At 45.6% G+C, this 27,679-nt stretch overlaps 2 protein-coding genes across 2 annotated transcripts in view; both read left to right on the top strand.

Annotated features, from left to right (window-relative positions):
* The first annotated feature begins 854 nt into the window (after positions 1–854).
* HRG (histidine rich glycoprotein) lies at positions 855–14,124 on the top strand. Its single transcript, XM_083739622.1, has 7 exons — positions 855–1,216; positions 4,090–4,200; positions 4,936–5,023; positions 6,522–6,688; positions 8,613–8,726; positions 11,893–11,988; positions 13,236–14,124. Exons 1-7 carry the CDS (start codon positions 1,013–1,015, stop codon positions 14,034–14,036), a joined length of 1,581 nt encoding a protein of 526 aa, XP_083595748.1. The 5' UTR covers positions 855–1,012; the 3' UTR covers positions 14,037–14,124.
* Positions 14,125–16,019: 1,895 nt separating this feature from the next.
* KNG1 (kininogen 1) overlaps positions 16,020–27,679 on the top strand; it is a 28,476-nt gene continuing 16,816 nt past the window's right edge. Inside the window, exons 1-2 of the mRNA XM_083739593.1 lie at positions 16,020–16,421; positions 22,606–22,716. Coding sequence (XP_083595719.1) covers positions 16,233–16,421; positions 22,606–22,716 — 300 coding nt within the window. The 5' untranslated portion in view covers positions 16,020–16,232. The remainder of the gene's footprint in view (positions 16,422–22,605; positions 22,717–27,679) is intronic.

Here is a 27,679-nt window from a genome sequence, read left to right as displayed (position 1 = left end):
TTCTTTTTTGGGTCTGTCTTGCAGCAAGTTCTCTCTGGGTATCAGTCTGGCTCTGTTGATCTGTTGTCTAACTTCATCTGCTGGGTATTTTAGTTCTAAAAAGTTTTGCTGTAGATCTCTTAGGTGAGAGTCTCTGTCTGTAGAATTGGAACAGATGCGGCTGTAACGTAGTGCCTGGCTATATACAATGGGCTGTTTGGTATGTTTGGGATGGTAGCTAGAGGCATGTAGATATGTTTGTCGGTCAGTTGGTTTACGGTATAAGGAGGTGTCTATGCGCCCATCCTGTATTTTTATAGTAGTGTCCAAAAAATGTATTTCTCAAGGGCTGCCACATGGAAGAGGGAGCATGCTTGTTTTCTCCTGCCCTGGAGGGTAGGATCCAACCAATGGCTTCCAGTTACAAGAAAGGAGATTCCAACTAAACGTCAGGAAGAACTTTCTGGCAGTAAGAGGTGATGGACAGTGGAACAAGAGTCCCTCGGGAGGTTGTGGACTCTCCTTCCTTGGAGGTTTTCAAGCAGAGGTTGGGCGGCCATCTTGCATGGATGGTTTAGTTGAGATTCCTGCCTTGCAGGGGTTTCCACTAGATGACGCTTGGTGGTCTCTTCTAACTCTAAGATTCTATGATTAAATACAATAGATAAAATGCACTCTCTTCATGAGACCATCACATCTGTGCAAAAACAGCTGCCTCCCTATTTGCGGACGTTTTATTTCAGCCAAAGCCCACATACCTTTGTTCCTTCACACATGGCTACTTGGCCAACTTGAATCTCGTTCTGTTTGGCTTCCTGTCACTCCATTAATGATTCATTTTCTATTTGCCTCCCTTGACTGTGGATCAAGGCAACAGCTTTAGCTTTGCAGATGTTGTGTCGGTATAAAACGGTGCGCCTTTAAGCATCCCCCTGCGTGTGTGCGCATCTCTGGAAGGACACTGCACATGTAAACTCCGAAGGGAGAGCACAGAAGGGGTGAGCTGAAGAAGCCAGTTTCTACCACAGCCAAAATGGAGCTTCTGGCAGCTGCTGTGCTGATGGCGGTGCTGCTGGGCTCTAATGGCGAAAACCAAGCCGCCATGGTTTCTGCAGACTGCAATGATGCAGGAATAGAAAGGGATGCTGGAGTGGCCCTCGACTTGATCAATAAGCACCGCAAGGATGGCTATATTTTCACCCTCTTGCGTGTTGCCGATGCTCACATACAACATGCGGTAAGTACTACAGCTCTGACTGACCCCTTTGCTGACTTTTCTCTTAGGAACACAGTGGTACCTCTGGATGCGAACGGGATCCGTTCCAGAGCCCTGTTCGCATCCAGAAGCGAATGCAACCCGTGTCCGCACGTCTGCGCGGGTCACGATTTACCGCTTCCGCACATGCGCGTGATGTCATTTTGACTGTCTGCGCATGCGCGAGCGGCAAAACCCAGAAGTAACACGCTCCATTACTTCCGGGTCGCCGCAGCGCACAACCCAAAAGTACTTATCCTGAAGCTACTTCAACCCAAGGTATGACTGTACAGGGAGTTGCCTTATAACGAGTCCTCTGGCCCATTGTCTACACCAGGGTATCCCAAATTTGGGCCTTCAGCTGTTTTTGGGACTACAACTCCCATCCTCCCTAGCCAGCAGGCTCCATGGAGAACAACCAAAGCTGTCTGAAATTGTCTCAAAGCGAGACGTTTCATGCAAGAACACATTGGTGTGAAATACCTCTATACATGTGAGGCGAATTGGAGAAATGTCAAACCAATGATAGCAGACATTCTGACCAAGCCACTACCAAGAAACCATTTTGGGAATGAGTCAAAATGGGGCTCTGGGTGGTTCCTTAATTGTGCGTGCAATTGTTATATTTGCCAGAGAGGGGGCTGTTGGGATAACCCACCTCATATAACCAACATGCTTAAATCTAATTGATGCATGAAGAGGTCAATGTCGTAGAATAAGCTGTCCTGCCAGCTTATTCATCTGTTTGGGATGAACTAGGTAATCAAGCCTTTGTCCCCCTCCAGTCTACCTGAGAAGCTCAACTTGTAAAGAGCACACAGCTGGTTGCTCCAAGCTCAAACCACATGACTCTCACGAGAAGTTTTGTAAAAAGAACTATATGAAATATTGCAGAAAAGATTTATGAGAATGGATTTTAAGTTATGGATTATTAAAACTAATATTTAGGATAACAAATGTAAGATTAAAAGATGAGGTTTGGAAATCATTAGACGTGGTTGATGGAAGCCTCAGGCTAAAATAGCCAAAATATTGTATAAGATGAGATGAGATGAGATGTTCTGTTTGGAAAATATATGTAAAAACTAATAAAAATATATACCGTATTTTTCGCCCTATAGGACGCACTTTTTCCCCTCCAAAAATGAAGGGGAAATGTGTGTGCGTCCTATGGGGCGAATGCAGGCTTTCGCTGAAGCTTGGAGAGTGAGAGGTGTCGGTGCACACCGACACCTCTCGCTCTCCAGGCTCCAGGAAGCTATCCGCAAGCCTTGCGTGCCCGGGGGAACTCCCCCCGGTCGCGCAAAGCTTGCAGGCGGCAGCCTGCAGCGCGGAGCACAGGGTGCCCTTTGGAGGACGCCCCGTGCTTCGCGCAGGTGTCCGCAAGCCTTGCGCGCCCGGGGGAACTCCTTTGGAGGACGCAAGGCTTGCGGAAATTTAACCGATGTCTGTCCAGCGCGCCGGGTGCTCTGCTTCAGGGCGCCATGCGCCCCGCGCGCCAGACAGACATCCGCAGCGTGGGGAGCCCTGCAGGAGTTCCCCGCAGGGCTTCCCACACTGTGGATAGCAGCCTGCCGCCCGGCGCGCATGGCGCCCTGAAGCAGAGCGCCCGCACGCCGGACAGACATCGGCCAGCCCCACAAGCTCGGGGGACACGGGGAGGCGCAGCGCCGCCATCCCACTGTTCCCCGACCTGGTTGGGGGGGGAGTTCCTTTATTTCCCCCCCCCCCAAAAAAAGTAGGTGCGTCCTATGGGACGGAGCGTCCTATGGGACGAAAAATACGGTATTAAAAACAAACAAACAAACATGACTCTCACAAGCCATTATAGAGTTACTATACAAATAATTTGGGAAGTTTAACCACTTTGTAACAGCTAAGTTTTACTGTCTGTGCAATCTACAGTGAACGCTTGGGTTGCGAACGTGATCCGTGTGGGATGCACGTTCGCAACCCGCAGCGTTTGCAACCCGCAGTGGTGCATCTGCGCACTTGCGGGTTGCGATTTGATGCTTCTGTGCATGCACAAAGCGCGATTTAGCGCTTCTGCACATGCACAGCCGCCGAAACCCGGAAGTAACCCGTTCTTGTACTTCCGGGTTTCGGTGGTCTGTAACCCCAAAAAACACAACCTGAAGCGTCTGTAAGCCGAGGTATGACTGTATTCGGAAGCACATGAATCTGATCATTGGATAGTTTGTAAGTTAACTCTAAAAAAACCCAAAAAAAAACCTTACCCAACATGTAGTCTTTTTATATGCTAGGGGAAGAGGGAAACTTTGGAAGGAACTCACAAGGGCATATTTTAAAAAATCTAACAACCTATACTTCCACGCTTTAATTTGCTACATATTTTGTTGTTTTAAATCTCTGCTGCAGTTCTCTCACCAAAGATTACTTGCCCCAAAGCTGGATCTTGGCACCCAGGGATGTCTCCTTTGATACCTATTTTTTTCCTTGCCACCAACTCAAGGCATGCTGTAAAGGTGCCTGCCTGCTGAGAAATACACAATTCTCTAATTTATTACTGCATATATATCCCGCCTTTCTGCCAAGGAGCTCAAGGTGACATCCTGCCTTCATTTAATTCCCACAGCAACTGGCAAGGCAGGTTAGGCTGAGAGAGAGGACGACTGGCCAAGGTGAGCTTCACGGCTGCAGCATTTGAACTCTGGCCTCCCAGGTCCAAGTCTAACACTAACAACTAGGCCACACCAATTGCAGGGGGAATTACTAAAAAAAATCCCAAACTGTTGGATTGCTGTTGGTGGGGGGTAAATGGGGGGTAGCTGGATACTGCCAAAATATCTCCTGCAGAAATGCATTGGATTTTGTTGCATTTCCTCCCATTCCAGGGAAATGATTCCATCTTGTACTTAACTCTGGATGTGCTGGAAACAGAATGCTCTGTATTATCTCGGAAAAACTGGTCATCTTGTGGAAACAGGCCGTTCTACGGCTATACAGTAAGTAACAGCATCTTTATTCCTTCCGGCAGACTCATGGATACTGCCGATACTCTGTGGCAGGCATAGGCAAACTCAGCCTACAATTCCCATGATCCCTAGCTAACAGGACCAGTGGCCAGGGATGATGGGAGTTGTAGTCCCAAAACATCTGGAGGGCTGAGTTTGCCTATGCCTGCTCTATGGATATCAATGTTTTTGTGACTAAGGATGTGTACTGCACCTCTGGCATACTCCCACCACTGGCGTTTGAAGCTGAGAGTGCTTGTCATTAGCCACAATCTCTATGTATTCTGTGGGCCCTTGAGAAATGCTACGGCTTGCATTTCCCCTCAAACCGGCTTCCATCCAGCTTGAAAACATATGCCACAGTTAAGCTGAGATGTGCACATTTGAGACAGCTGCCGCACATGCGCAAATGACTGCGCATGCGCAGAGGACAGCTTCAGGCAACAGGAGTTTGCGGGGGTTGCAGGTGCAAGGACACAAATCAGTTAATGTGCATCAGGTGAAGACATCCCAAGCCCCTTGTTGATGTGTACAAAAAGGTAAAAATGTGACTTGAATTGCAGCAGCGGAAACAGACTTCGAGCGTTTTAAGTCACTAATGTGTACACAGCTTAAGAAAACTACAGTAACCGTCAGAGCAGGGAGGAAACATCCCTTGTGGCTTTTGGAAAAGACGGGTGCTTGTATCAGAGCTTCTGACAGATGTCTGTCTTTTGCCTTCTCCAGGACTTTGGGCGATGTAAAGCTGTTGTGCAAATAAACCGGTTCCTTGAGGAAGAGAAACTGCATAGATACAACTGCACTATGAGCCCAGGTATTCATAGCTTCCAAATGAAGTGTCTGTGAACTCACGCTGGATACAGACAAAAAGATGGGTCACGGCAATCTGGTAGCTCACTCACAGAGTCATAGAATCATAGAATCATAGAGTTGGAAGAGACCACAAGGGCCATCGAGTCCAACCCCCTGCCAAGCAGGAAACACCATCAGAGCACTCCTGACATATGGTTGTCAAGCCTCTGCTTAAAGACCTCCAAAGAAGGAGACTCCACCACACTCCTTGGCAGCAAATTCCACTGTCAAACAGCTCTTACTGTCAGGAAGTTCTTCCTAATGTTTAGGTGGAATCTTCTTTCTTGTAGTTTGGATCCATTGCTCCGTGTCCGCTTCTCTGGAGCAGCAGAAAACAACCTTTCTCCCTCCTCTATGTGACATCCTTTTATATATTTGAACATGGCTATCATATCACCCCTTAACCTCCTCTTCTCCAGGCTAAACATGCCCAGCTCCCTTAGCCGTTCCTCATAAGACATCGTTTCCATGCCTTTGACCATTTTGGTTGCCCTCCTCTGGACACGTTCCAGTTTCTCAGTGTCCTTCTTGAACTGTGGTGCCCAGAACTGGACACAGTACTCCAGGTGAGGTCTGACCAGAGCAGAATACAGTGGCACTATTACTTCCCTTGATCTAGATGCTATACTCCTATTGATGCAGCCCAGAATTGCATTGGCTTTTTTAGCTGCCGCGTCACACTGTTGGCTCATGTCAAGTTTGTGGTCAACCAAGACTCCTAGATCCTTTTCACATGTATTGCTCTCAAGACAGCATTACAGGGGAAGCTGCCTTATAACGAGTCAGATCATTGAGTCCATCTTGCTCAGAATACCAGGGCTGGGGAACCATTTTGAGTCCATTGCCTGTGGAAAACCTCCTAAGGGGCACATGGGTGCCAGGGATGGGTGGGTGGGTGCCGGGGGGGGGGAATGGAACACTAGATGTGAGTCTTAGCCTTTGTACACAAGGCTACATTCAGACACACAAAAGGACTCACAGTGGCCCTATAGCCCTACCTAGAGATGCTAGCTACCTTTGAAGATGATCTGGAAACTATAACTAATCCAGAACGCGGCAGCTAGACTGGTGACTGGGAGTGGCCACCGAGACACATAATACCAGTCCTGAAAGACCTACATTGGCTCCCAGTACGTTTCCGAGCACAATTCAAAGTGTTGGTGCTGACCCTTAAAGCCCTAAGCCTCAGGTTTAATTTTTAAAAAGCACCGTCTTAACTTTTAAAGCTATAAATGCAATATCTTTAAAAACACAGGCAGGTAATTCACCTGAAGAGAGAGAATTCACTGCTGAAGAGAATCGAGATTTGATACAGAGGAAGATACAGGGTGAGGGAAGTCAGAGATTAAAGGACGACACTGGGACATCGGACGTGCTATAAATCAATGACTTCACCCTGCATGTTAATTATAATCCCAGGCAACAATAATACAATGCTGATAACTGCTCACTTTTCTCAGTTCCTCCTGAATTATACGAGTGCAAGGATTGTCCAGTGAGGGTAACAGTCATAGAAGCCGCTGAAGAGCACATGAAGTACGCCAATGGGGTCTTGGAGCAATACAATCAGGACAGCAACCAGACGAACTATTACAAGGTGGAGGAAATAAAAAAAGTTTTCAGTGCGGTATGTATCAGTCTGCCCTGGAACTTAAATTGCTGGATACAAGTGAAGCTTTCCCCATCTCCCATTCATAGCTGTCAACCGTCCCTTATTTGGCGGGAAACTCCCTTATCCCAGCGCCATTTCCTGCTGCTGTCCCGGATTGATGATGTCCCGTAAATTTCCCGGGTTTCAAAGGAAGCATCTCCTCTCCCTCCCTCCCTGCCAGCCAGGGAGGAGGGAGGCTCCAACTGTATTGTTTGGCTGCATTGCTCACCCAATAAGGAGTCTAAGAACGACTGGGGGGGTGGGGCTTGCATGCCTTGTGCTGATCAAATCGGCCGCGTTGCCTGGGGACTCGCCTTTGCTCAGCGCTTCCCTGTGGTTTTCCTTGCTGCATCCCCTTTGCCGGGTTGCTGCCCTGTGGGAACCACCGTTTGAGGCTTTGTTTGGCTGCTGGTTGACTAAAATTCCTTATTTTGGCTGCTGATCCCTTATTTTCGAGGCTGCTGGCCCCTTATTTTCAAATCTGTAAGTTGACAGCTATGCCCATTTCTTTGCTAGGAAAGAGGCCATGTGCTCTTTTGTGTACTATTAGGATGGTGTCAAAAGCCCACAATGCTTGGCAAGTACATTCTCAGAGTTCACTGGGGCAAACCATGTCCATTCAGTTAATTTGACAGTGCAGAAGTGGCACCGTTACAAAGGTGCCACGTAATGCTTGTTCCGCATGGAAAAGAAATGGATTTCTTTAGTGTGGTGGCACCTGCAGTCTGGAGCTCAGTGCCTATTGACATCTGGCAGGCTCTGGGAGTAAACCCAATAAAAAATCCATACCTTGCAGGACATCTTCAGGAGGAGGAAAGGCCACAAAGAGTAAAGCCTACACAAATCTGGAGTGGAGTCCCTAAGACGGTTGGATGGCGCCCTTTACGCCCCCTTCTGGCAACTCCTGTGGCCGAGCTGGTGCTTTCCTTTGGACCACATCAGTGAGTCCGAGAGAGGGGTCTTCTTGTCTGGGCAGCCCAAGACCTCCAGACACACTGCCCAGGCTTGTGGCCTGGAGAGATTGTTGCAGTGCTTCTAATGCAACAAAAACAAGACAGGAGGCAGCCATTCCAAGTTATGGGTGTCTGAGCCACAGCAGGCGTTGTGATTCTGCAGCAGTTTGACTTCAACCCCGGAGGCATACTCCATTGTCAGATGCCAACAACAAAGGCACCATAAATGCACGCTGTTCAGCACCTGCTTCAATCACTTTTGTTTAGGGAAGCCTATCCCGACACAAAGAAGTTAGAAGTGTTTTGTTTTATGTTTTAATCATATTTTGACTATTTTTAAATACCTGCTTCCGACTGTTTTTAATCTATGATTTTAATGTTTTAATTTATATATTTGTAAACCTTTTAGAGGGGCAGTGATTTGGGGTTGTTATTGTTTTTTTACAATCATGTGGTATATAATTTTTGGTAATTAATGAAATTCAGCTGGTTTAAATTTGCCGTGTAGCTACCAGGGGCCCTACGCAAAGAGGAAAGGCGTGCCTTGGCATTTCAAATGGCTGTGCCACCTCCATCATTCTACCCGGACACTGAGGTCCAGCATCGCGGGCCTTCTGGCAGTTCCCTTGCTGCAAGAAGCCAAGTTACAGGGAACCAGGCAGAGGGCCTTCTCGGTAGTGGCACCCTCCCTGTGGAACGCCCTCCCACCAGATGTCAAAGAGAAAAACAACTGCCAGACTTTTAAAAGACATCTGAAGGCAGCCCTGTTTAGGGAAGCTTTTAATGTTTAATAGGTTACTGTATTTTAGTGTTCTGTTGGAAGCTGCCCAGAGTGGCTGGGGAAACCTAGCCAGATGGGCAGGGTATAAATAATATATTATTATTATTATTATTATTATTATTATTATTATTATTATTTGGGCTCTTGCCTGGCCTTTCCCCTGCAGGTGGCTGATCGTACGGCGTACGTTGTTGAGTTTACCATCAAAGAAACCTCGTGCCCCAGAGCCAGTCTTGCAAGGAATATCTCAGCATGTGAATTTCTCCCTGACAGAACTGCGGTAAGCGAAGAGTCTAGCATAAGTTCTGCAACGTGGCGCTTTCTGGGTGTTTAGAACTACAACTCCCACCAGCCCCAGTTTGACAGGCTGTGGGTTAGCTAACGCTAGAAGCTAAATCTTGAGGAGAAATATGAGAGGTTTCTAGACACACACTCACAGCTCTTCGCCGCCTATCCAGGCAAGCAGGAGGCATTATCAGAGTTCAGGGTGTGGCCTGGGGAGAGGGCGTGGCCTAGTGAGAGCCCCAAGGGCCTGGTGGAGAGGTCTTGAGGTCCACATTTAGCCCACAGGCCTGAAGTTCCCCCAGGCTGATTTAAATATCATCACAATTACAGCGTAACTCTTGCTCACAAATTTATTGACAGCTGCACGAATTACAATGGCTAGGAAGTGGAAGGGGCAAGCAGAATATAAAATGGAAGAATGGTATAAAGAGGTGTGGGATATAGCTATGAATGATTAATTCACATGTGCCATTAAGGTAAGACAGGGAATATGCAGGAGAAATGATTTTGAGGAGATATGGAGGGTGTCTGTAGAATTTGTACTGTTAAAGGGGTCAAACCATCGCAAGAGGTGTTGAAATTTTGGGAGGTTGGATAGTTACAATGGAATGGTCTCAGTGGTGCTGTGCACATTTTTATTCTTATTTGTTTATGATTATTACTTTGTCAAATAAATGTATAAAATGGAAATAAATGTATAAAAATAAAAAACAAAACAATTACAGTGTAAATCATGCAGAATAACAAACAAATCATCAGTAAAACAATTACAAATCTTCAGTAGAACAATCTTCTATAAAACACTGTTAATAAAACGACTAAAAAATAAGTTAAACTGCAGAACGACAAGAAACTACAAAGCATTACAGCACTCGTAATCCACAAAATCAGGGCTTTTTTACCCCAGCCAGAACTCACCAGAACTCAGTTCTGGCACCTCTCAGATGGGCGCCATTGCCATTCTAAGAGAACAAGGGAGGTGTTTGTGGTGAGTTCTGGCACCTCTTTTTCTAGAAAAAGAGCACTGCACAAAACAATATTAGCAACATTAACAAACCAACAACCAAAAACAAACTAAGCGCTGTTGAGTTCACCCCCCCCATGACTCACAGTCTTCCACTCTGTTCATCAAACGACACAAACTCTCAATGTCTGTGGCAACAACTCCATTCTGAAGGCTCTTAGAGCTGGAGGGATGGGCAAGGCAGGTGGGATAAACCATTGCCTGATGGCCAGCACAACATCTCACTGTATTTAAATGGTTTCCTCTCAAACTACATCTCTAAATGCATTTTCTTTCAAAATATATGCATGTTGACTTTTTTTTAACCTCCCTCCCTTGCCAAGGGCTGTTGGGGCCCTGGCTTTCTTAGGGATAACAGGATTGCACCTTTAGAAGCAAAGCTTAGGTCTCTCTGTTTGGTATCAATGGCTACCAGCCATGTGCTACCATAACTGTTGGAGACAGTGTGGGTCCTAATACCGGTAGCTGGGATCGCCAAGGGGAAGAGTTGCTGTGGTGCTCAGGTCCTGCCTGTGAGCATCTCAGGGGCATCCGGTCAACCAGTGTGAGAACAGGATGCTTGTCTACCTGGGCCTTTGGCCTGACCCAGCAGTCTCTTCTTACGCCCCTGGAAAAGAATCTGCAGACCATCTTTTCCCCTACGTCACAGCCGGCCGCGTCAGCAGTGCTGTGAGACAGCCCCAATCAGCTGGCAGGGTGGGTGTGCCGCAAGTAATGTAATGCTGGAGCAGCCAGCCGGCACCCTCTTTCTCACCCCCTTCCCTGGATCTTGGGCTCAAGTGGCAGTAGGCATTGGGTGAGCCTTTGGTTGGAGGGGAGCTTGTGTTGGGTTGAAATAAACGACAGACGAATGGCAAGTGTCATATGGGAGGCATCTCCCGAGCACGTCTCGGGGAGTCCCTTTTATTGAATATTACAGCATTGCCACATATGTGCTTGTTGCTGATTGGTTAACACAAATACAATGCAAAGGTTGCATATAAGCATTAATCATCAATAGATTAAAGGTTGGGAAAGGGAACACAGAATTGGACAGGCGTGAAAACCTCCTTATTAAACTATTACTAGTGATTGATATAGCAAGACTTAAAATATTACTAGTGATTGATATAGCAAGACATAACTATCACGTTCCGTAGATGTGGTCAATCATGCATTAAGAACAGGTCAGGGTACAATGTTTTCATGAACTCAATGTGAACTGAACATTCTAGGGTGAGGAAGGAATGCTTCAGCTTAGAACGGTTTGCCAGAGTCATGTGCAGAAGCAAAACTTCCCATCAAGCTTGTAGCCTTCGCCTGCCCCTCCTCAGTAAGGGTATCCTGTTAAAGGGATCTGGAGTGTGACATGCTGTCCGAAGCTCTTACAGGGACCCCTTGGGGTGCTGCCTCCTGTTAGAATTCCTCCTCCATGGTTGCAGTCATGGGATTGTTGTCTTTCACATGACGGTGTATGTTTTGACTCCACAGAGTGGGAAGTGATGGAGACAGGATGTTTGTGTTGCTGTGTTCCGTGAGGTGGGACTATTGTCCTTTGTTATTTTTCCCTTTGCTGTCTGATGCTAGAGAGAAAGGGAGCCATGTTGCAGTGCTCCGTGTGTGTTTATATGTAAATAAAGTAGATTAGCCAAAATGCTGAGGTCTGTTACACAAGCTGCAAAGACTCTGTGGATCCCTAAGTGTGCCGATGTCTGTTGGCATTGGTCGCTGTGATGTTTGGGCTGAAGAAAGCTTATGAAGCTCCCGAGCGAGCGACCAGGAGGGAGAGAACATGCCAGTCGGGCATGTTTCTCTCCCAGGGTCCTACTCGAGTGTAGGACGAGCTCCTGACACCTCTATCTAATGTAAGTCATAGGACACCCCCTATCACTGGTTTACCTTTCCATGGACTCTCTACAGATGGGCAGGAGTCAAGATGTAGCCTGACTTCACTCCAATGCCTAAGCCAAACTGCTCACATCTGTAACCAATGGAGTTGTGGCCCATTTGAACCCATAAACCAAACTACTCCGTGTCATTGTGTTTTATTGTTCTTCTGGGAACTTTGTGGCTCAGGTGCCTTGACACACAAAAGAATCTGCAGCACCATCTAGTGCAAGGGCACAGATTCACACTGACATTTCCTCCTTCTCCGCAGCACAAAGGACTCTGCAGAGGAAAAGCCGTTAAGGAGTCGGATGCAAAGGATCCCAGTGTGATTGAAATAGAGTCCTGTGAAATCTACGATATTCAAGTAAGTCTATTCCCCTGCCCCCTGCTCCGTGGCTAAAGGGAGTGGCCTTCCCACCTCCCTTTAAGTCAGGCTTCCTCAACCTCGGCCCTCCAGATGTTTTTGGCCTACAACTCCCATGTTCCCTAGCTAGCAGGACCAGTGGTCAGGGATGCTGGGAATTGTAGTCTCAAAACATCTGGAGGGCCGAGGTTGAGGAAGCCTGCTTTAAGGCAAGGACAGAAGCAGGCAGCATCAAAAGAAACAAGCGCACCGCCTTGCCTCCATAGTTGAGGGGGCCGGTGCCTGCAACATGCGCAAGTGACGTCAGCACGCCACAGGAAGTGCTGATGTCATGCGCCATGTGCCGTGCTCACACTGTGGACGCACGATGAACTGTGTGCTGATGGCAGTTGTGTGACGGTGTGCAATTAAGGTAAGCATGTTACACAGCATGCACACACAGCCGCTGCAGGTTTGTTGGATAAGCAGAACATTGAAGGGGGGAACATTCAAGGACACCGTCTGTGCAGCATAAACCAATCCACCAGATGGTGGCAGAAAATTTAGGTGCACAGTGGAACAGTGGAACCTCGGTTTTCGAACCTAATCCGTTCCAGAAGTCCGTTTGACTTCCAAAATGTTTGAAAACCAAAAATCAAAGGGCTGTCAGCAAATTGAATGGTGAAAATGGAAGAACGCATGGCGGAAGTTGTTTGACTTCCGAGGCATGTTCGAAAACAGAAGAATTCACTTCCAGGTTTTCAGTGTTTGCCTTCTGAATCATTCAGCAGCCGAGACGTTCGAAAACCAATGTTCCACTGTACTTCCGTTCGGAAGTGGCAATAGCAAATTTGTATTCCACCCAGCAGAGAGCACCAAAGAGGTTCCTATACTGTGCTTTCTTTTGGTCTCTAGAGTTTCAATGAATAGGAAGTACAGGCTGCTAATGTGGCTCACATTAATTGGAGATTTTGCAAAACAAAAACAAAAAACTCAGCAGAACTCAACAACTTTGTGAAAAAACATTCAGCAACTTTTGGAGAGGACGAATGGTAGGCTGACAATCTACGTCCAAGGCAAAAAAAAAGGAGTTGGGTGCATTCGCTGGTGCAATGAAAATTGTGAAAAGTTCGTAAGCTAACTCCTTTTCTTTCTTTCTTTCTTTCTTTCTTTCTTTCTTTCTTTCTTTCTTTCTTTCTTTCTTTCTTTTCTCCTTTTGCTTCCCGTTCTCATGTGTGCTGCATGCACACCTGGTGGCTGCGCTCCAGGATACAGGAAAAGGTTGCCATATGTGCAGGCACACATGCAGGCACCCGCCGCATGGGCAGCATCACAACCATGACCACCACCACCATGGTCCTTGTCACCATCATCACCTTCACAGCTTCGGACCTCACCATGGGCATCACAAACGTCATGGTCATCACAGGCATGGGCATGGGCATCATGGACATCATGGGCATCACGGGCATGCAGGGCCCAGAGGTGACCACAATTGCTCTGAAGAATATCCTGACTTTCCCCCTCCTCCAGGACCTTGCTACCCTCCTCCACCCCCTGGCGGACCACACCATTTCCCACCTGTTAACGGTCCCCCACCTCCTCCAGGGCCACCACATGGGCCTCTTTGCCATCCTCCGCCCCCTCCTGATGTCCCCGACGAACGTCCCACATCTCCCCCAAATCAGCGGGTTCGTAGGCATAGCGACCACCACAAGCGCTGTCACGGCCCCAGGTGTCGTATGAGGTCAGCTGGGAGAAGAGGAGGAGGATCCTCTGAAGAGCACAGTTCCTTTGAAGACCACCACCCTTTCCACGGCAGCAAAGCCGGGTCGGTCTACTACATCCCAGTTGCGAGTCCAAGCAATGTCCTCCAAGTTCCTGGGGCAGACTTCTTTGGCGGCCCAGACAGTCAGCAGGGAGGCCACAGGGGGCCGCCTTTGTGCGGCAAAGGCCTTCGCCAGAAACCAGCACTGCAGCCATTCCCCGATGTTGATTCAGAATCAAAATCATGCCCAGGGAAGCCCAAGTATGATCGGCCGGGCCTTTTGTCTTTGTATCCGCAATGAAACACATTCCCATTAAGCCGAAGTGTTTCCGTAACTACATAGCTCCACGGCCTTCAATAGTGAAAAATAAAATATCTCTATACTCAAAGCAGTTTCTTTTATTCTGAGAGGGAATGAGCATTTATGGAAAGAGGTATGTCTCAAGCAGAAAACCTATGTTTGGTTTGTTGGTTTTATTAAATTTATATATCAGCCTTCATCATAAGATCTCAGGGCAGTTCACGGAATAAAATACAGGATGAAAACGTGAGAATAAATAAAACGAAACAGCACAACAATAACACACACACCCTTCCCACAGACACATTTAATCAGCCAAAAGTCCGGCTGAAGAGGAACATTTTCGTCTGGCACCTAAAAATATATAATGAAGGCACCAGGCGAACCTCCCTGGGGAGAGCATTTCATAGATGGGGAGCCGCTACAGAGAAGGCCCGTTCTCGTGTTGCCACCCTCTGAACCTCATGTGGAGGAGGCACATGAAGAAGGGGGGGCAGAGGATGAGTGCAGAATCCGGGACGGCTCACTCCATCTTCCATATGACAACCCTTTAGATATTTGAAGGTGGCTATCATATCTCCTCTCAGTCTCCTCTTATCCAGGCCAAGCATACCCAGCAACTTCAACTGTTCCTCATAAGCCTTGGTTTCCAGACCTTTTATCATCTTGGTTGCCCTCCTTTGCGCCCATTCCAGCTTATCAATATCCTTCTTAAATTGTGGTGCCCACAACTGGACACAGTATTCTAGGTGGGGTCTGGCCAAGGCAGAAAAGTGCATTACTATGACTTTCCTTGATTGGGACACTATACTTCTGTTGATGCAGCCTAGAATAGCCTAAGGTTTTCTCTCTTTTTTTTGCCGCTGCATCACACTGTTGACTCGTGTTAAGTTTGTGTTCTACTAAGATCCCTAGATCCTTTTCACATGTACTGCTGGCAAGCCAGGCGTCTCCATGCTTGTATTTGTGCTGGTGGCTTTATCTTGCCTAAGTGCAGAACCTTACATTTGTCCCTATTGAAATTCATTCTGTTAGTTTGGGCCCAGTTCTCCAATCTGTTAAGCTTATCTTGAATTCCAATTCTGTCTTCTGCAACAAGTTGCTACTATTGCTTCTTCGTATATACAGCCCTTCACATTTGGGGATCAGTTTACTTGTGAGATTGCCTTACCCATATAGGCCCGTGCAACGATTCTTTGATCTGAAGAATTGGCACTGTTACAGGTGCAAATATTCATTCTGCAATTTTAAATAATCCGTACTTTACTGCAGCAGCATCTACACTTTGGAACTCCCTGCCAATTGAAAACAGGCAGATGCCTTCCCCTTTACTCTTTTTGGCACCTGCTTGAAACATTGTTGGCCTACATGGAGAGGTGTTTTAATCTCTTTTGCTGTTAATTTCAATTATCTTTAAATGCTTTTAGTTTTGTTTGTTTTTTAATCATTTTAAACAAACTGGTTTTATTGATCATTGTAATATTATAAACCACTCAGAAGTTTTGTTGCAATCAATCGGCCTTCAAATTTTAGTGAAATAAATAAGCAAATGTCAAGGTAAACAGGTACCAGGTGCGTATCTAAGGGAAAGCATCCCACAATGACTGCCTATGCAGCCAGGGACCTGCATCTCTCCACTAAGTCATTTTCTTGGTTCTCACCTCCATGGCAAACTTGCATTCTCTGAAGGATGGTGTTACAGAGGGGGAAAGCTCCCCTTTGGGGGCTGGAACATGGCCTCTTGGTTTGTTTTCCTGAGGTTCCACCTCAGCTTTCTCTGTATGCATCTAAGTTTTGAAATCGGCATATTCACCATAAGACTGCAGAATGTTCTAGGGCGTACAAAACATGACCTAGAGCTGGTAATCTTTGTTCTGACCCGAACATCCTGCGGTTCGCCCTGTAACCAGAGCGGCAGGTGAACAAACGTGGTGTCATCACAGTGCAGGGCTGCCTCTTTAAAAAGAAAGCAGCAGATGTTTGGATAAACCCAAAAGGTTGTTTGCACTGTACACAGGAAGCGACAAGAGTCCATCAAGCCCTCCTGCCCTCTTTCTGCTTGTGCTTGATTAACTTAAATCAAAAGAAGGCTGCTCCAGTCTTCCACGGCAAGGCATTTCCCCGTCAGGGTTTTGGAGAGTCTTTTCTCTCCCTTTTCCTCTTCCCAGGTTTCAGGACCTTCTTCCTCGCCTGGACATGGGACTCTTCATTTTGTTAGCCTTCGCCTTCTGCTGCTGCCATGCCAGCCCTCTCCAAGGCCAGAAGGTAGACTGCGATGATCCTGGGGTCTTTAACGCGGTGGATCTAGCCCTGAAGGAACTGAATCGAGGCATAACTAGTGGCAACAAATATGCACTCAGTGTAGTCCTTGATGCCAGCAAAACAGTAAGTAGATTCTGGAACAGCAGAAAAATCATCTCTGATTATTAATCTTCTCATGCAAGGACTATTAATTTGTTCTACAAGAAGACATTTCCTACAAATCAATGGGATCGGTTGCAGTAGGGGACATCTGCTCACGAGCCAGGAGTGCTAATTTTCTCTCTCTCCTATCGTTGTTGCTCTCATATAGTTCTCTCTCTCTCTCTCCTTAATATTGAAGCACTCTAACTAGTATAAAATTAAATGAGCACCAATTACGACTCTGTTTACTGAATATTTCAATTGTATTAATAATTATCACTGCATAGAGCTCACGCTGGACTTCAGAAAGTGTTCACCCAGAGAGTTTTATGCTGGTAACTTGCAACTTACATGAGGGTCCGGTTCCGTGGGTCCATGCAAGTACGCAAAAATGCGTAAAGCCAGAAATTCCGGGAACACCGCTCCTCAGCAAGGTGGAGGGGTGCTTTCCCAGTTTTGTCTTTTTCTAAACCTTTAGTCCTTTTTTTAAGCACCTCTCACAATTTGATTAATACCTCCACTCAGTAGCTGACAATTGTGGGGAGAGATGGCAGTGCTCAAAGAACCACCCATAAGTTGCATGGTTGCTGTTTACCGGGAGGTAGTACTTAGTTTTAGCATTATATTCCATTTTTCCTCCTGAAGGAGCTTAGGGTGGCAAGAGGCGGGGGAGGGCAAGGCAGTAAGAAGGATGGCCACGGTCCAAGTATAATGACAAGAAGTGCCAGATTGGCTCCAGTGTCAATCTCATTGCTGCCTCTCCTCCTCTAAGGCAGTGTTTTTCGACCTTTTTTGGGCAAAGGCACACTTGTTTCATGAAAAAAATCACGAGGCACACCACCATTAGAAAATGTTAAAAAATTTAACTCTGTGCCTATATTGACTATATATAAAGTAATTCTCTTGAGTAGGAATCAAATAAACACAAAGAAAGTATTTTATAATTACTTTATTATGAAATAGTAAATAAACAGAAATATGAAAAATTGTAAAATACTTTATTTTTAAATCTTTTGAATTTTTCAATTTTTCCCACGGCACACCAGGTAACATCTTGCGGCACACTAGTGTGCCGCGGAACAGTGGTTGAAAAACACTGCTCTAAAGCAACAGTGTGACCAGTTAAAGGTCAGGTGAGCATCAGCATCCACTACTACCTCTGCTCTAGGCCCAGATTACATTGTTATTATTACAGTAGTACCTCCGGTTACGTAACCCTCTGGTTACATAATCTTCAGGATGCGAAAGTGGCAAACCCGGAAGTATTTGACCAGGTTTCGCCATGCGCGCATGCGCAGAAGCGGTCCTCAGATTGCGGAAACATTGGGATCTGACTGGACCTCCGGAACGGATCCCATTTGCAACCAGAGGTACCACTGTATTATTAATTGAAGTTATATTGGCAAACTGGCCAAAATGTATTAAAACCCCCTCAAATGTTTGTTGGAGATTTAAAAGGGGGGACGGTACCTCCATGCACATGTGGCGGGACTGTGTGAGGATACGATAATTTTTGGATATAATATACAACAAGGTCAAAAAGATCATTAAATTCTCCTTTAAAAAAACCCAGAAGCTTTTTCGTTAGGCATTATGTCCACTGAAATCCAAAACAACTTTAGAACCATCTTTATGTATGCAACTATGGCAGCTAGAATTTTAGTAGCAAAAAACTGGAGATCTGGCTCAATTCCTACAAAGCTTGACTGGCAGGTGAAGATGATAGAATACTTGGAACTTGGAAAAATGACTGGGAGAATAAGAGGAAACTCAAACCAGAAAGTGTGTAAAGAATGGATAACAATTAAAGAATATCTAAAACTATAAATGCAGAAAAATTTCTGGATATGTAACAGATATAGCAGGAAATGCGTAAAGTTTAACAATGAGGTGAATCGGAAGTCAAAATTGTGTGTGATGTTAGATGCTATGTTGTTCATTAATGTTTAGTTGTCACTGAGGTATTGCATTTGTTTGTCTGTGTTGTTATATGTAAATTGTTTTGCAATAAAGTTTAAAGGGGGGGAGAGAATTTATATACTGCCCGATACCAGGGGGGTCTCACAGAATAAAATCTATGTTTCTAGGCCTATGTGAGTGAGTGTTTTAAAGACAAAAAGTTCCAATGACTTTACTTAAAAGGTAAAGGGACCCCTGAGCATTAGGTCCAGTCGTGACCGACTCTGGGGTTGCGGCGCTCATCTTGCTTTATTGGCTGAGGGAGCCGGTGTACAGCTTCCAGGTCATGTGGCCAGCATGACTAAGCCGCTTCTGGCGAACCAGAACACCGTTTACCTTCCCGCCGGAGCGGTACCTATTTATCTACTTGCACTTTGACGTGCTTTCGAACTGCTAGGTGGGCAGGAGCAGGGACTGAGCAACGGGAGCTCACCCCATCGCGGGGATTCGAACCGCCAACCTTCTGATCGGCAAGTCCTAGGCTCTGTGGTTTAACCCACAGCACCACCTGTGTCCCTTAATGATTTTACTTACCTTCCCTTTAAATATGTTTTAGATCAGACTGTCCTTCCCAGAGAGTCTTGCTCGCTTGGTACTACCCTTTATGGTGATTTTGGTGCTAGGTGAAGACTTTTAAAAATTATTCCCTAGGTTTTTAAAAAACAGAAAACCTGAGATTTTAACAAATCTGTGATTTTAGTATCGTGAGGTACTGTTTTCACATGCTGTGCATTGATCTGCTTTACATTTTTCTCTGCTCGGCACCGCAATGCTGCAATGCTATGGTATTTTTGCACTGCGTTTTTAATTGTATTCTGACATTTCGTGCCAGGAGCTGCCCCCAAGGACCAAGTCTTTGGGTGGCTTTCTATTAATATTGTAAATAAGTAATTTGACTCCGCATTAGAAATAGTCGCTGCATAGTTGTGGGATGGAATTCCACAAGCATTGTGTGATGAATTGCTTCTTATTGTAAGACCAAATTGCTGCAAATCAGTTTCTCTGAATGACTCCAAGTTCTTTGGTATTGTGAGAGGGACTCCAATAATCCCACTCTTTTGTGACACTTCTGAATGACACACCAAGGCGGCTGCTTCTAGCTGAACTTTGCTTCCCATGAAATTACATTCTTTGGGGTTCTACAGTAATACAGTGGTACCTCAGGTTACAGATGCTTCAGTTTACAGATGCTTCAGGTTACAGACTCCGCTAACCCAGAAATAGTACCTCAGGTTAAGAACTTTGCTTCAGGATGAGAACAGAAATCACGCAGCGGCAGCAGCAGGAGGCCCCATTAGCTAAAGTGGTACCTCAGGTTAAGAACAATTTCAGGTTAAGAACGGACCTCCAGAACGAATTAAGTTCTTAACCCGAGGTACCACTGTACTGAAATATGATTTTTTGAGCTGAAGTTGATGCTAACATAGGAGAGATTTGGCTCATATCTATCTATCATCTTTCTATCATCTATCTATATCTATCTATCTATCTATCTATCTATCATCTATCTATCTATCTATCTATCTATCATCTATCATCTATCTATCTATCATCATCTATCTATCTATCTATCATCTATCTATTCATCCATCCTTAATTTATTCTAGAACATAGGCATTGCTGCTCTGCTGGCATTTCTTAAATGGATCGTTCAAACCCATCTATTATTGATGGACCAATTAAGCATAAAAGCTTTCTTGTACAAGAGACTGGTGTCACTTTGGTTTCAAGCACAGTGGGTAGGGCTCGCCATCGTAGGAGAAAACAGCACGTAGCTTTATCAAAGGAGCCAAATATTGATGTTGAGGTGCGGCAAGTCTGGATGCAGCTGTAGATCACACAGTGTGTCGACCGCAGCGGAATTTGGAACAAGTCTTCTGCTTGGAAAGTTCACAACACGCCGGCTGAAGAGCTGGCTTTGTTTACAGAGGTTAAATATTCCCATCAGTTACCTTTCATTTATGAAATGTTTGCTCTGCTTTGCTCCTTGCGGACAACGGTTCAAAGAATGCTTAGCTGAAAGGGCTGTTTCACGGCATGTAGCAAAGAAACACAGCAGTGTGCTGGGTCCAGTTTCATTCTGTTGCTTCTGTGTTAACTCGACACAAATTGCTGCAGTTGAGTTAATGAATCTGGGTGTTGTGTCTGATTCTGCCGTTCCACACGCGCAACACACTTCTGCTTGTGCAACTCCTCTCTCACACAATTTCCCCTATGCACAATCAAAATCTGTTCCAGAGGATTGAGGGACCTTCTGGAGCAGATTGGGGGAGAGGGCACAGAGAGAGGAGAGGAAGGGAAAGCCCTGTTGTGAAAGCAAAAATATTTATTTATTTGAAGCATTTCTAAAGTGCTTAATTTTTTTTTAAATCTGTAAGCGGTATACAAAAATGACACATAATATCTATCGAGCGAGCGATAGCTAGATATAGGTAAAAACAGGAATTCAGAAATTATGGGCTCTGATCTTAAGTGTCAGGGAATTACCAGGCAAAAGAATAAAACCTTCAAGAGTTATCTGAATACATCTGATATAGGCTACGTTTTGGGATGTGCTGTCATGTTCTTTCTTATGTGTAGAGGATTTTTAATTTTTCTTTAAAGAGAAGTGTATATTATTTGTTTCATCTGCAAATTGCTTCCCATAAGGCATTCCAAAGTGATTTAGCATCAGGCTATGAGATTCCCCCACATGTAATGGGGCTACCTAAACACAGGTTTATCACTTCATTTGCCATTTTCAAAAAACTAGGCCTTACAGGAGGGGGCACCAACCTTTTTGGACCAGTGAGTACATTTTGAATTTGAATTTTGATGAAGTGCTGCCTTCTACAATTCTATGAACAGAATGGGAGCAACTATTGGTGCTCCCCCCCCCCCCCCGCTTAACCGCAGACAACTTCAAGCTTACTAAGAGAAATGTCCTGCTGGTTTTGACTGTGGTGCACAACTCGGGCACATTGTTTTCAATGGGTTTTATTCGAGTAAAACCGGGCTGGACACGATCTTAAAACACAGATGAAATCGGCAGCACCTTCGAAACAAGCATAGGCAACTGAATCGTATGTCCGGATTAGGCTTGCGGAAAATAATGATAAAGGGTTTTAGATCCACCTCAAAGTCCTCTTGCACACCCAAAATATGCTCTGGAGGGTCCCCCCAACCCTCTAGAGCAGATGGTGGGCGGGTGTTTGCAAAGAAGCTATAGAGGGGAGGAGAAAAAGAAGTTGGTTTGTGGAACCCTTCACCATCACGGTCGCAATGCAGGTTACAACAATTTAAACTTGGTTCTAGGAGTCCGTTCAACTCCCGAAACTGTTCAGCAACCAAGGCGCAGCTTCCGATTGGCTGCAGGAGCTTCCTGAACTCAAGTGGAAGCTAATAATAATAGTAATTTATTATTTATACCCCACCCATCTGGCTGGGTTTCCCCAGCCACTCTGGGCGGCTTCCAACAAAACACTAAAATACAATAACCTAAGCTGCGTTAGATGTTCAGCTTCTGAAAAACCAGAAGACTTAATTCTGGGTTTGTGGGGTTCAGGAGCCAGGGTGTTCGAGTACCAAGGTACCACTGTACCAAAAACAGTTCAAAACTAAATACAGTGATGAATTTGGAGTATTTACTTAATTCTCATGAATATTGATCCAAGGGTAGCAACACAGGGTATGTGTTTGATATATGGTAATTCTATTTTGATATTTAATTTGATTGGGAAAGTCTTTATCAACCTCCTCTAAACTGAAGCCATGTGGTTTTTTTAGACTCTAGGTCCATCTTCCCCAGTTAGCATGGCCAATGGTCAGGGATGAGGAGATCAGTGGTCGAAAACATCTGAAGGGCCCCATGTAAAAAGTTGATTTAAATATTCATTTTACTATGCAACTCCCTCTTTGGATATTTAGGTGTAGTAATTTCAATTTGTCTATCACTGGTTGAACAAAAGCACTGAAGTATTCTGAACAGAAGCATTTAAATTGTAAAAAAAGAAAGAAAGCTGAGAATACACTGTCTACCAAACAAAATTTCTTGCACACTTAGGAAAATGGGTTTCCAGCAGAGAAGAGCCTGGTCATTTATGATCCTGGGGAATAGGCCTCATTTAAAAGGCTGCACATATTAATAAGTCATTAAGAAATCCTTCTGAAAACGATCTTCCTGGCTCGCTGTGGAAATGATGAGCACTTACATAAATGTTTTCTTCAGCCAGGCCCTGGCCAAAATTACATTGTGACATATCAGCTAAAGAAAACCTCTTGCGTTGCTGGAGATGCGACTCCCTGGCAAAACTGCGAGTTCATGCTATTATCGGAGGGAGTAAGTATCTATATTTTCTCTCTAAAATGTATGAATAATTTAGCACAAACGTGGTGGGAAGGTGCTACAGGAAAGGGCAACACACACAGCATACCTGTCAACAGTCCCGATTGCTGATTGGATCAGACCAAAAGACACCCATTTTATTATTATTTTGTCTCATGCTGTTGTGTAAGTCAGCTGATCTGCGCCAGAGTGCCGGGCCAAAGGGCTATCGCTTTTTGGGTGTCTCATGTTCTTGAGGGAATCCTCTGGTTTCCGCAAAAACTGGAAACCAAAAAAACAAGCGTCCCAATTTTGATCAGCGGGATGTTGGAGGGTATTCAGTGTTAGGATATAGTTCCATTCCACCTTAAAACGGTACAGGCATGACGTTTGTGTATCACATGCCTGTTTACTGCCAGCACTGTTTGCTGGGAACTTCTGTTGTGTGTTGCTTTTGCTATGCGGCTGTTTTTGCTGGACACGAAGGCAAGCAGTCATGTTTTCCTTTGTTCCTGGACTACGCGGTATAAATGCTGTCAATGATGCTTGCACAACTCTCTCTGTCTGCCTTTTCCGTTGTGGATGATTTATACACTCTGCTGACAGAGTGTGCACGGGTCTCGGAACGTATCTGAGGCTCGTGTCGCTGACTGACTGAACTGATGCTGTTCCACGGGAGACCGGTGATCGTCCGGAGCCAGCTGGGGGCCTGCCTGATGCCCCCGTCTCCCCGGCAGTATCCCAACATGCAGGAGTGCCCATGTGGAAATGCGTTACACAGAACATGGGAGAACTGTGCTCTGGGTACAGGTGGCACCGAGATCTTTAGCAGGGATTCCAGTGATGAAATTGTGTTGGTTGCCCAAGCATGCAAGCTACAGTGTGTATGACCCTTTGCTTGTATGTACAACTCACAAGCGTGTATTGCTCTCGTGCTTTCCAAACCTCACTTGCTGTTTCAAGGTCTCGCACATGAGATAACTGAGACTTCTCTAAACTCAAAATTAAATTGGCATAGGCTTTGTCCTCCAGCCTTTGGTCTGCTTTATCTACTTCTTCATCCTCATCTTTTACAGGAGGGTTAACAATAACAGTTCAACATTGTTCTTTCTTTAAAAACGCCTGCATTTGTAAACTCCATGACATATAATTGGACTCTCCCAGTTTCTCTGCTGGAAAATAGGAAGCTCCCCCTTGAGCTCCAGCTCCAAGTTCAGCCATGGCGCCACCCAGCTTCCAGCTTTCCACTCAGTCCTTACTCACATGTGGCTTGAAGCAATGTTCGGCTCCTGGTCTTAAACAGACACTCCCTGCCAACGCCTTCACACAGCCAGCTGCTTGAGAAATGCTGAGTTGCTTCCAGTCTCTGGGTTCTTGTCACACTCTGTCTATGCCCACTCAGGACTAGGCCCATAACCTATTGGAGGGGGGTTTTCAACTGGTGGCAGAGGACAGACTGTGACTCCAGGAGACAAGTGTAAAACCAAACTTAAACAAAGACTTTATTACAAAACAACAAACAGAAATGCTGGTGGGTGTTATTCCTGCAGGCAGGGGACAAACTGCAGCTTTTTTCCTTTTGTAGCCATGGCCAGCTGCAACCAATTAACCCAGAGTTTACAGAGACTTCTTAAAGGTACACACGTTTCTGTGCAGAACGTCTCCCAACATGAAGGTCACATCAGTGGCATAGTGTGGGGGGTGCAGGGGGGGCGGCCGCACCAGGCGCAACATCTGGGGGTTAGGGTTAGGGGGCGCAAATCCACAGGTTAGGGGGCGCAAATTCACGGGTTAGGGGGCGCAAATTACTTGCCTTGCCCCGGGTGCTGACAACCCACGCTACGCCACTGGGACACATACCTAATGTCAATAGACATAACAGCAGTATCCAAGATGGAAACGGAAGAGAAGCGCTTGCTGGATCCGACCAGAGGCCCATCTAGTCTAGCTTTTTCTCCTTGCATTGGCCAATCAGATGCATAAGGGAAGCTCAGTGTGGAATAAGGGCTTGTGTACATCAGAAAGCTGATCCGCGTGAGCAAAAAAAAAAAAAATCCTACCAACTGCTAGATTGTGGTGCTACTATTGATATATTTACTGCTGAAAAACCCAGAGATTCATTTCCATGCTAATTCCATCCTTAAAGGGATCAATATATTCTCCATTAGCACTACATCAGACTACATCCACAGGTTTTTTTTCTTCAAATAACTAAGCAAGAGTATCCCTGCTTCAAAGTACTTGGTCATTCATTCGTGAATTACGGTTAAGCAGTTCTCCAGCAAACATTAATCTTTTAAAATAAATAAATAAAAATCCACAATGGATAAAATGGATAAAACCCCCCCCCCACATTTGCAGCATTGCTCCATTATATGATCAATTTTCCTTTATCACATGTTTTCAACTGACTTTCAATGTGAGATTAATCCTTTTCGGAAACAAATCACACGATATCACCTCAGGATATCGTTTTGGGTAAAGAACGCCTGCTTGGATTAGTTCTGGATGAGAACATTAACAAATGATAGTTTCCAAAGAAGGAGTTGGCTAAATCAGCTTCAAATATCAACGCTAAATTATTCACCTAGTTTTCCATTTACACACAGTCTGCCTGAAGGCAACTGTGGCGATGTTTGAACACAGCCTGAAACAATAATAAAATAGAGGGCCATAGAATAATTTTGAAACATCAGTTAAATGTCAACAGCAACTAGAGATGGGAAAATATTTTTATTCGGTCCACTTTTTTAAACAAAAATGACCTAACTTGTATAATAATAATAATAATAATAATAATAATAATTTATTATTTATACCCCACCCATTTGGGTGGGTCTCCCCAGACGCTCTGGGTGGCTCCCAACAGAATAATAAAACACGATGAAACATCAAACATTAAAAAATTCCCTAAATAGGGCTGCCTTCAGATGTTTTGTAAAAGTCAGATAGTTGTTTTATTTCCTTGACATCTGATGGGAGGGCGTTCTACAGGGCAGGCGCCACTACCGAGAAGGCCCTCTGCCTGGTTCCCTGTAAATTTGCTTCTCTCAGAGAGGGAACCGCCAGAAGGCCCTCGGTGCTGGACCTTAGTGTCCGAGCTGAACGATGGGCGTGGAGACGCTCCTTCAGATATACTGGGCCAAGGCCATTTAGGGCAGGCTTCCTCAACCTCAGCCCTCCAGATATTTTTGGCCTACAACTCCCATGATCCCCAGCTAGCAGGACCAGTGGTCAGGGATGATGGGAATTGTTGTCTCAAAACATCTGGAGGGCCGAGGTTGAGGAACCCTGGTTTAGGGCTTTGGATTGTGCTCAGAAACGTACTGGGAGCCAATGGAGGTCTTTCAGGACCAGTGTTATATGGTCTCAGCGGCCACTCCCAGTCACCAGTCTAGCTGCCATAAGAATAGAAGAAGACTCTGTTGGATAAGCAAATGGCCTATCTAGTCCAACATTCTGTTTTTACAATGGCCAACCAGTTGCCTATTGAAAACATGCAAGGAGGAGCCAAGCAGAAGAACACTCTCCCTTCTTGCAGCTTCCAGCAACTGCTGTTGAGATGCATTACTGCCTCCAACCATGGAGGCAGAGAATAGCTGTCACGTCTAGTAGCCTAAACTAATGCACAGATTGGAGTGTAATTATTAGGGCTCTGCCCCTGATTCAGCTGAAGCCCTAATCCCACACCAGATCAGGTTGATCTGGGCTCCAGCTGAATCCAGTTGAGATGGCTTTCGGTCAGTCACCTGGGGTTGCCAAAAGGCAGGGCAGTTGGGTGGGAGGGGAGAAGGAGAGACAAACAGCCTCTGCAGTGTTTGCCGCAGGGAACTTGGCAAAGCAATACCCAGCAGGATTGAACCCTCTACTCACCAGCTGGTGATTGGAAGGTATGAACGTGCTCTCTGCAGTGTGATAAGGAGGAAGGAGACCTGTAGCATCTCCATCTTCCCCTCCCAGCTCCCAATCATAGGCTTGCCATACGTCAGGAAAATTCCTGACATGTCCTGGTTTTTGGATGTAAAAATGGCGTCCAGGGGGAATTTTGCTAAATCGGCAAAATGTCAGGGAAAACCCAGGTGTATGGCAACGCAGTGGGAAAAGCAGAAACAGCTCCAAAAACTTAAAATCACCCAAAGAAGCTCAACAATTTTTGAAATATGGCAACCCTACCCAACCACATGTTTAAAAGGTAAAGGTAAAGGGACCCCTGACCGTTTAGTCCAGTCGCGGATGGCTGTGGGGTTGTGGCGCTCATCTCCCTTTACTGGCCAAGGGAGCCGGCGTTTGTCCACAGACAGTTTCCTGGTCATGTGGCCAGCATGACTAAGCCGCTTCTGGCGACCCAGAGAAGCACACGGAAACGCCGTTTACCTTCCCACTGGAGTGGTAACTATTTATCCACTTGCACTTTGACGTGCTTTCGAACTGCTAAGTTGGCAGGAGCAGGGACCGAGCAATGGGAGCTCACCTCGTCGCGGGGATTCGAACCACCGACCTTCTGATCGACAAGTCCTAGGCTCAGTGGTTTAGACCACAGCTTAAAACTGTAATTAAAGTTGTGAGTGGGGGAAGTGAAGCCGCATCTTCTTCCCCTGCCCCACTCCTGACCACAAGTTTAATCAGAGGTTTAAACCCTAATTAGCACTAAGGTTGGCCTGCAAACTGATTTGAGAGCTTGATCTGAGTCAGTTTGGCCCTGGGTCAGTGCTGAGCCAAAGTGCCAGACTGAGGGGACCTTGCAAAGCCTTAATTCTTATTCTTCAAGTATTCCTTTATGTATCAAGTTTCTCTTTCTTAACAATTTTTTTATTAAATTTTAACAAAAACAAAAAAACCAACAATAACGACTACAACAACAAAGAAAGAAAGAAAAATATACACGAAAACAATATCAATTCCATAAAATGGGATTCTCCGAATCCCGTGATCCACACACACACACACACACACCAGCTCCTTAAATTTTTCTTTTCAG

The sequence above is a fragment of the Podarcis gaigeae genome (assembly GCF_964106915.1).
Source record: "Podarcis gaigeae genome assembly, chromosome: 5".
In the NCBI taxonomy this organism is placed as follows: Eukaryota; Metazoa; Chordata; class Lepidosauria; order Squamata; family Lacertidae; genus Podarcis; species Podarcis gaigeae.
Note: the sequence above shows the minus strand (reverse complement) of the source record. Positions and strands in the feature narration are given on the sequence as shown.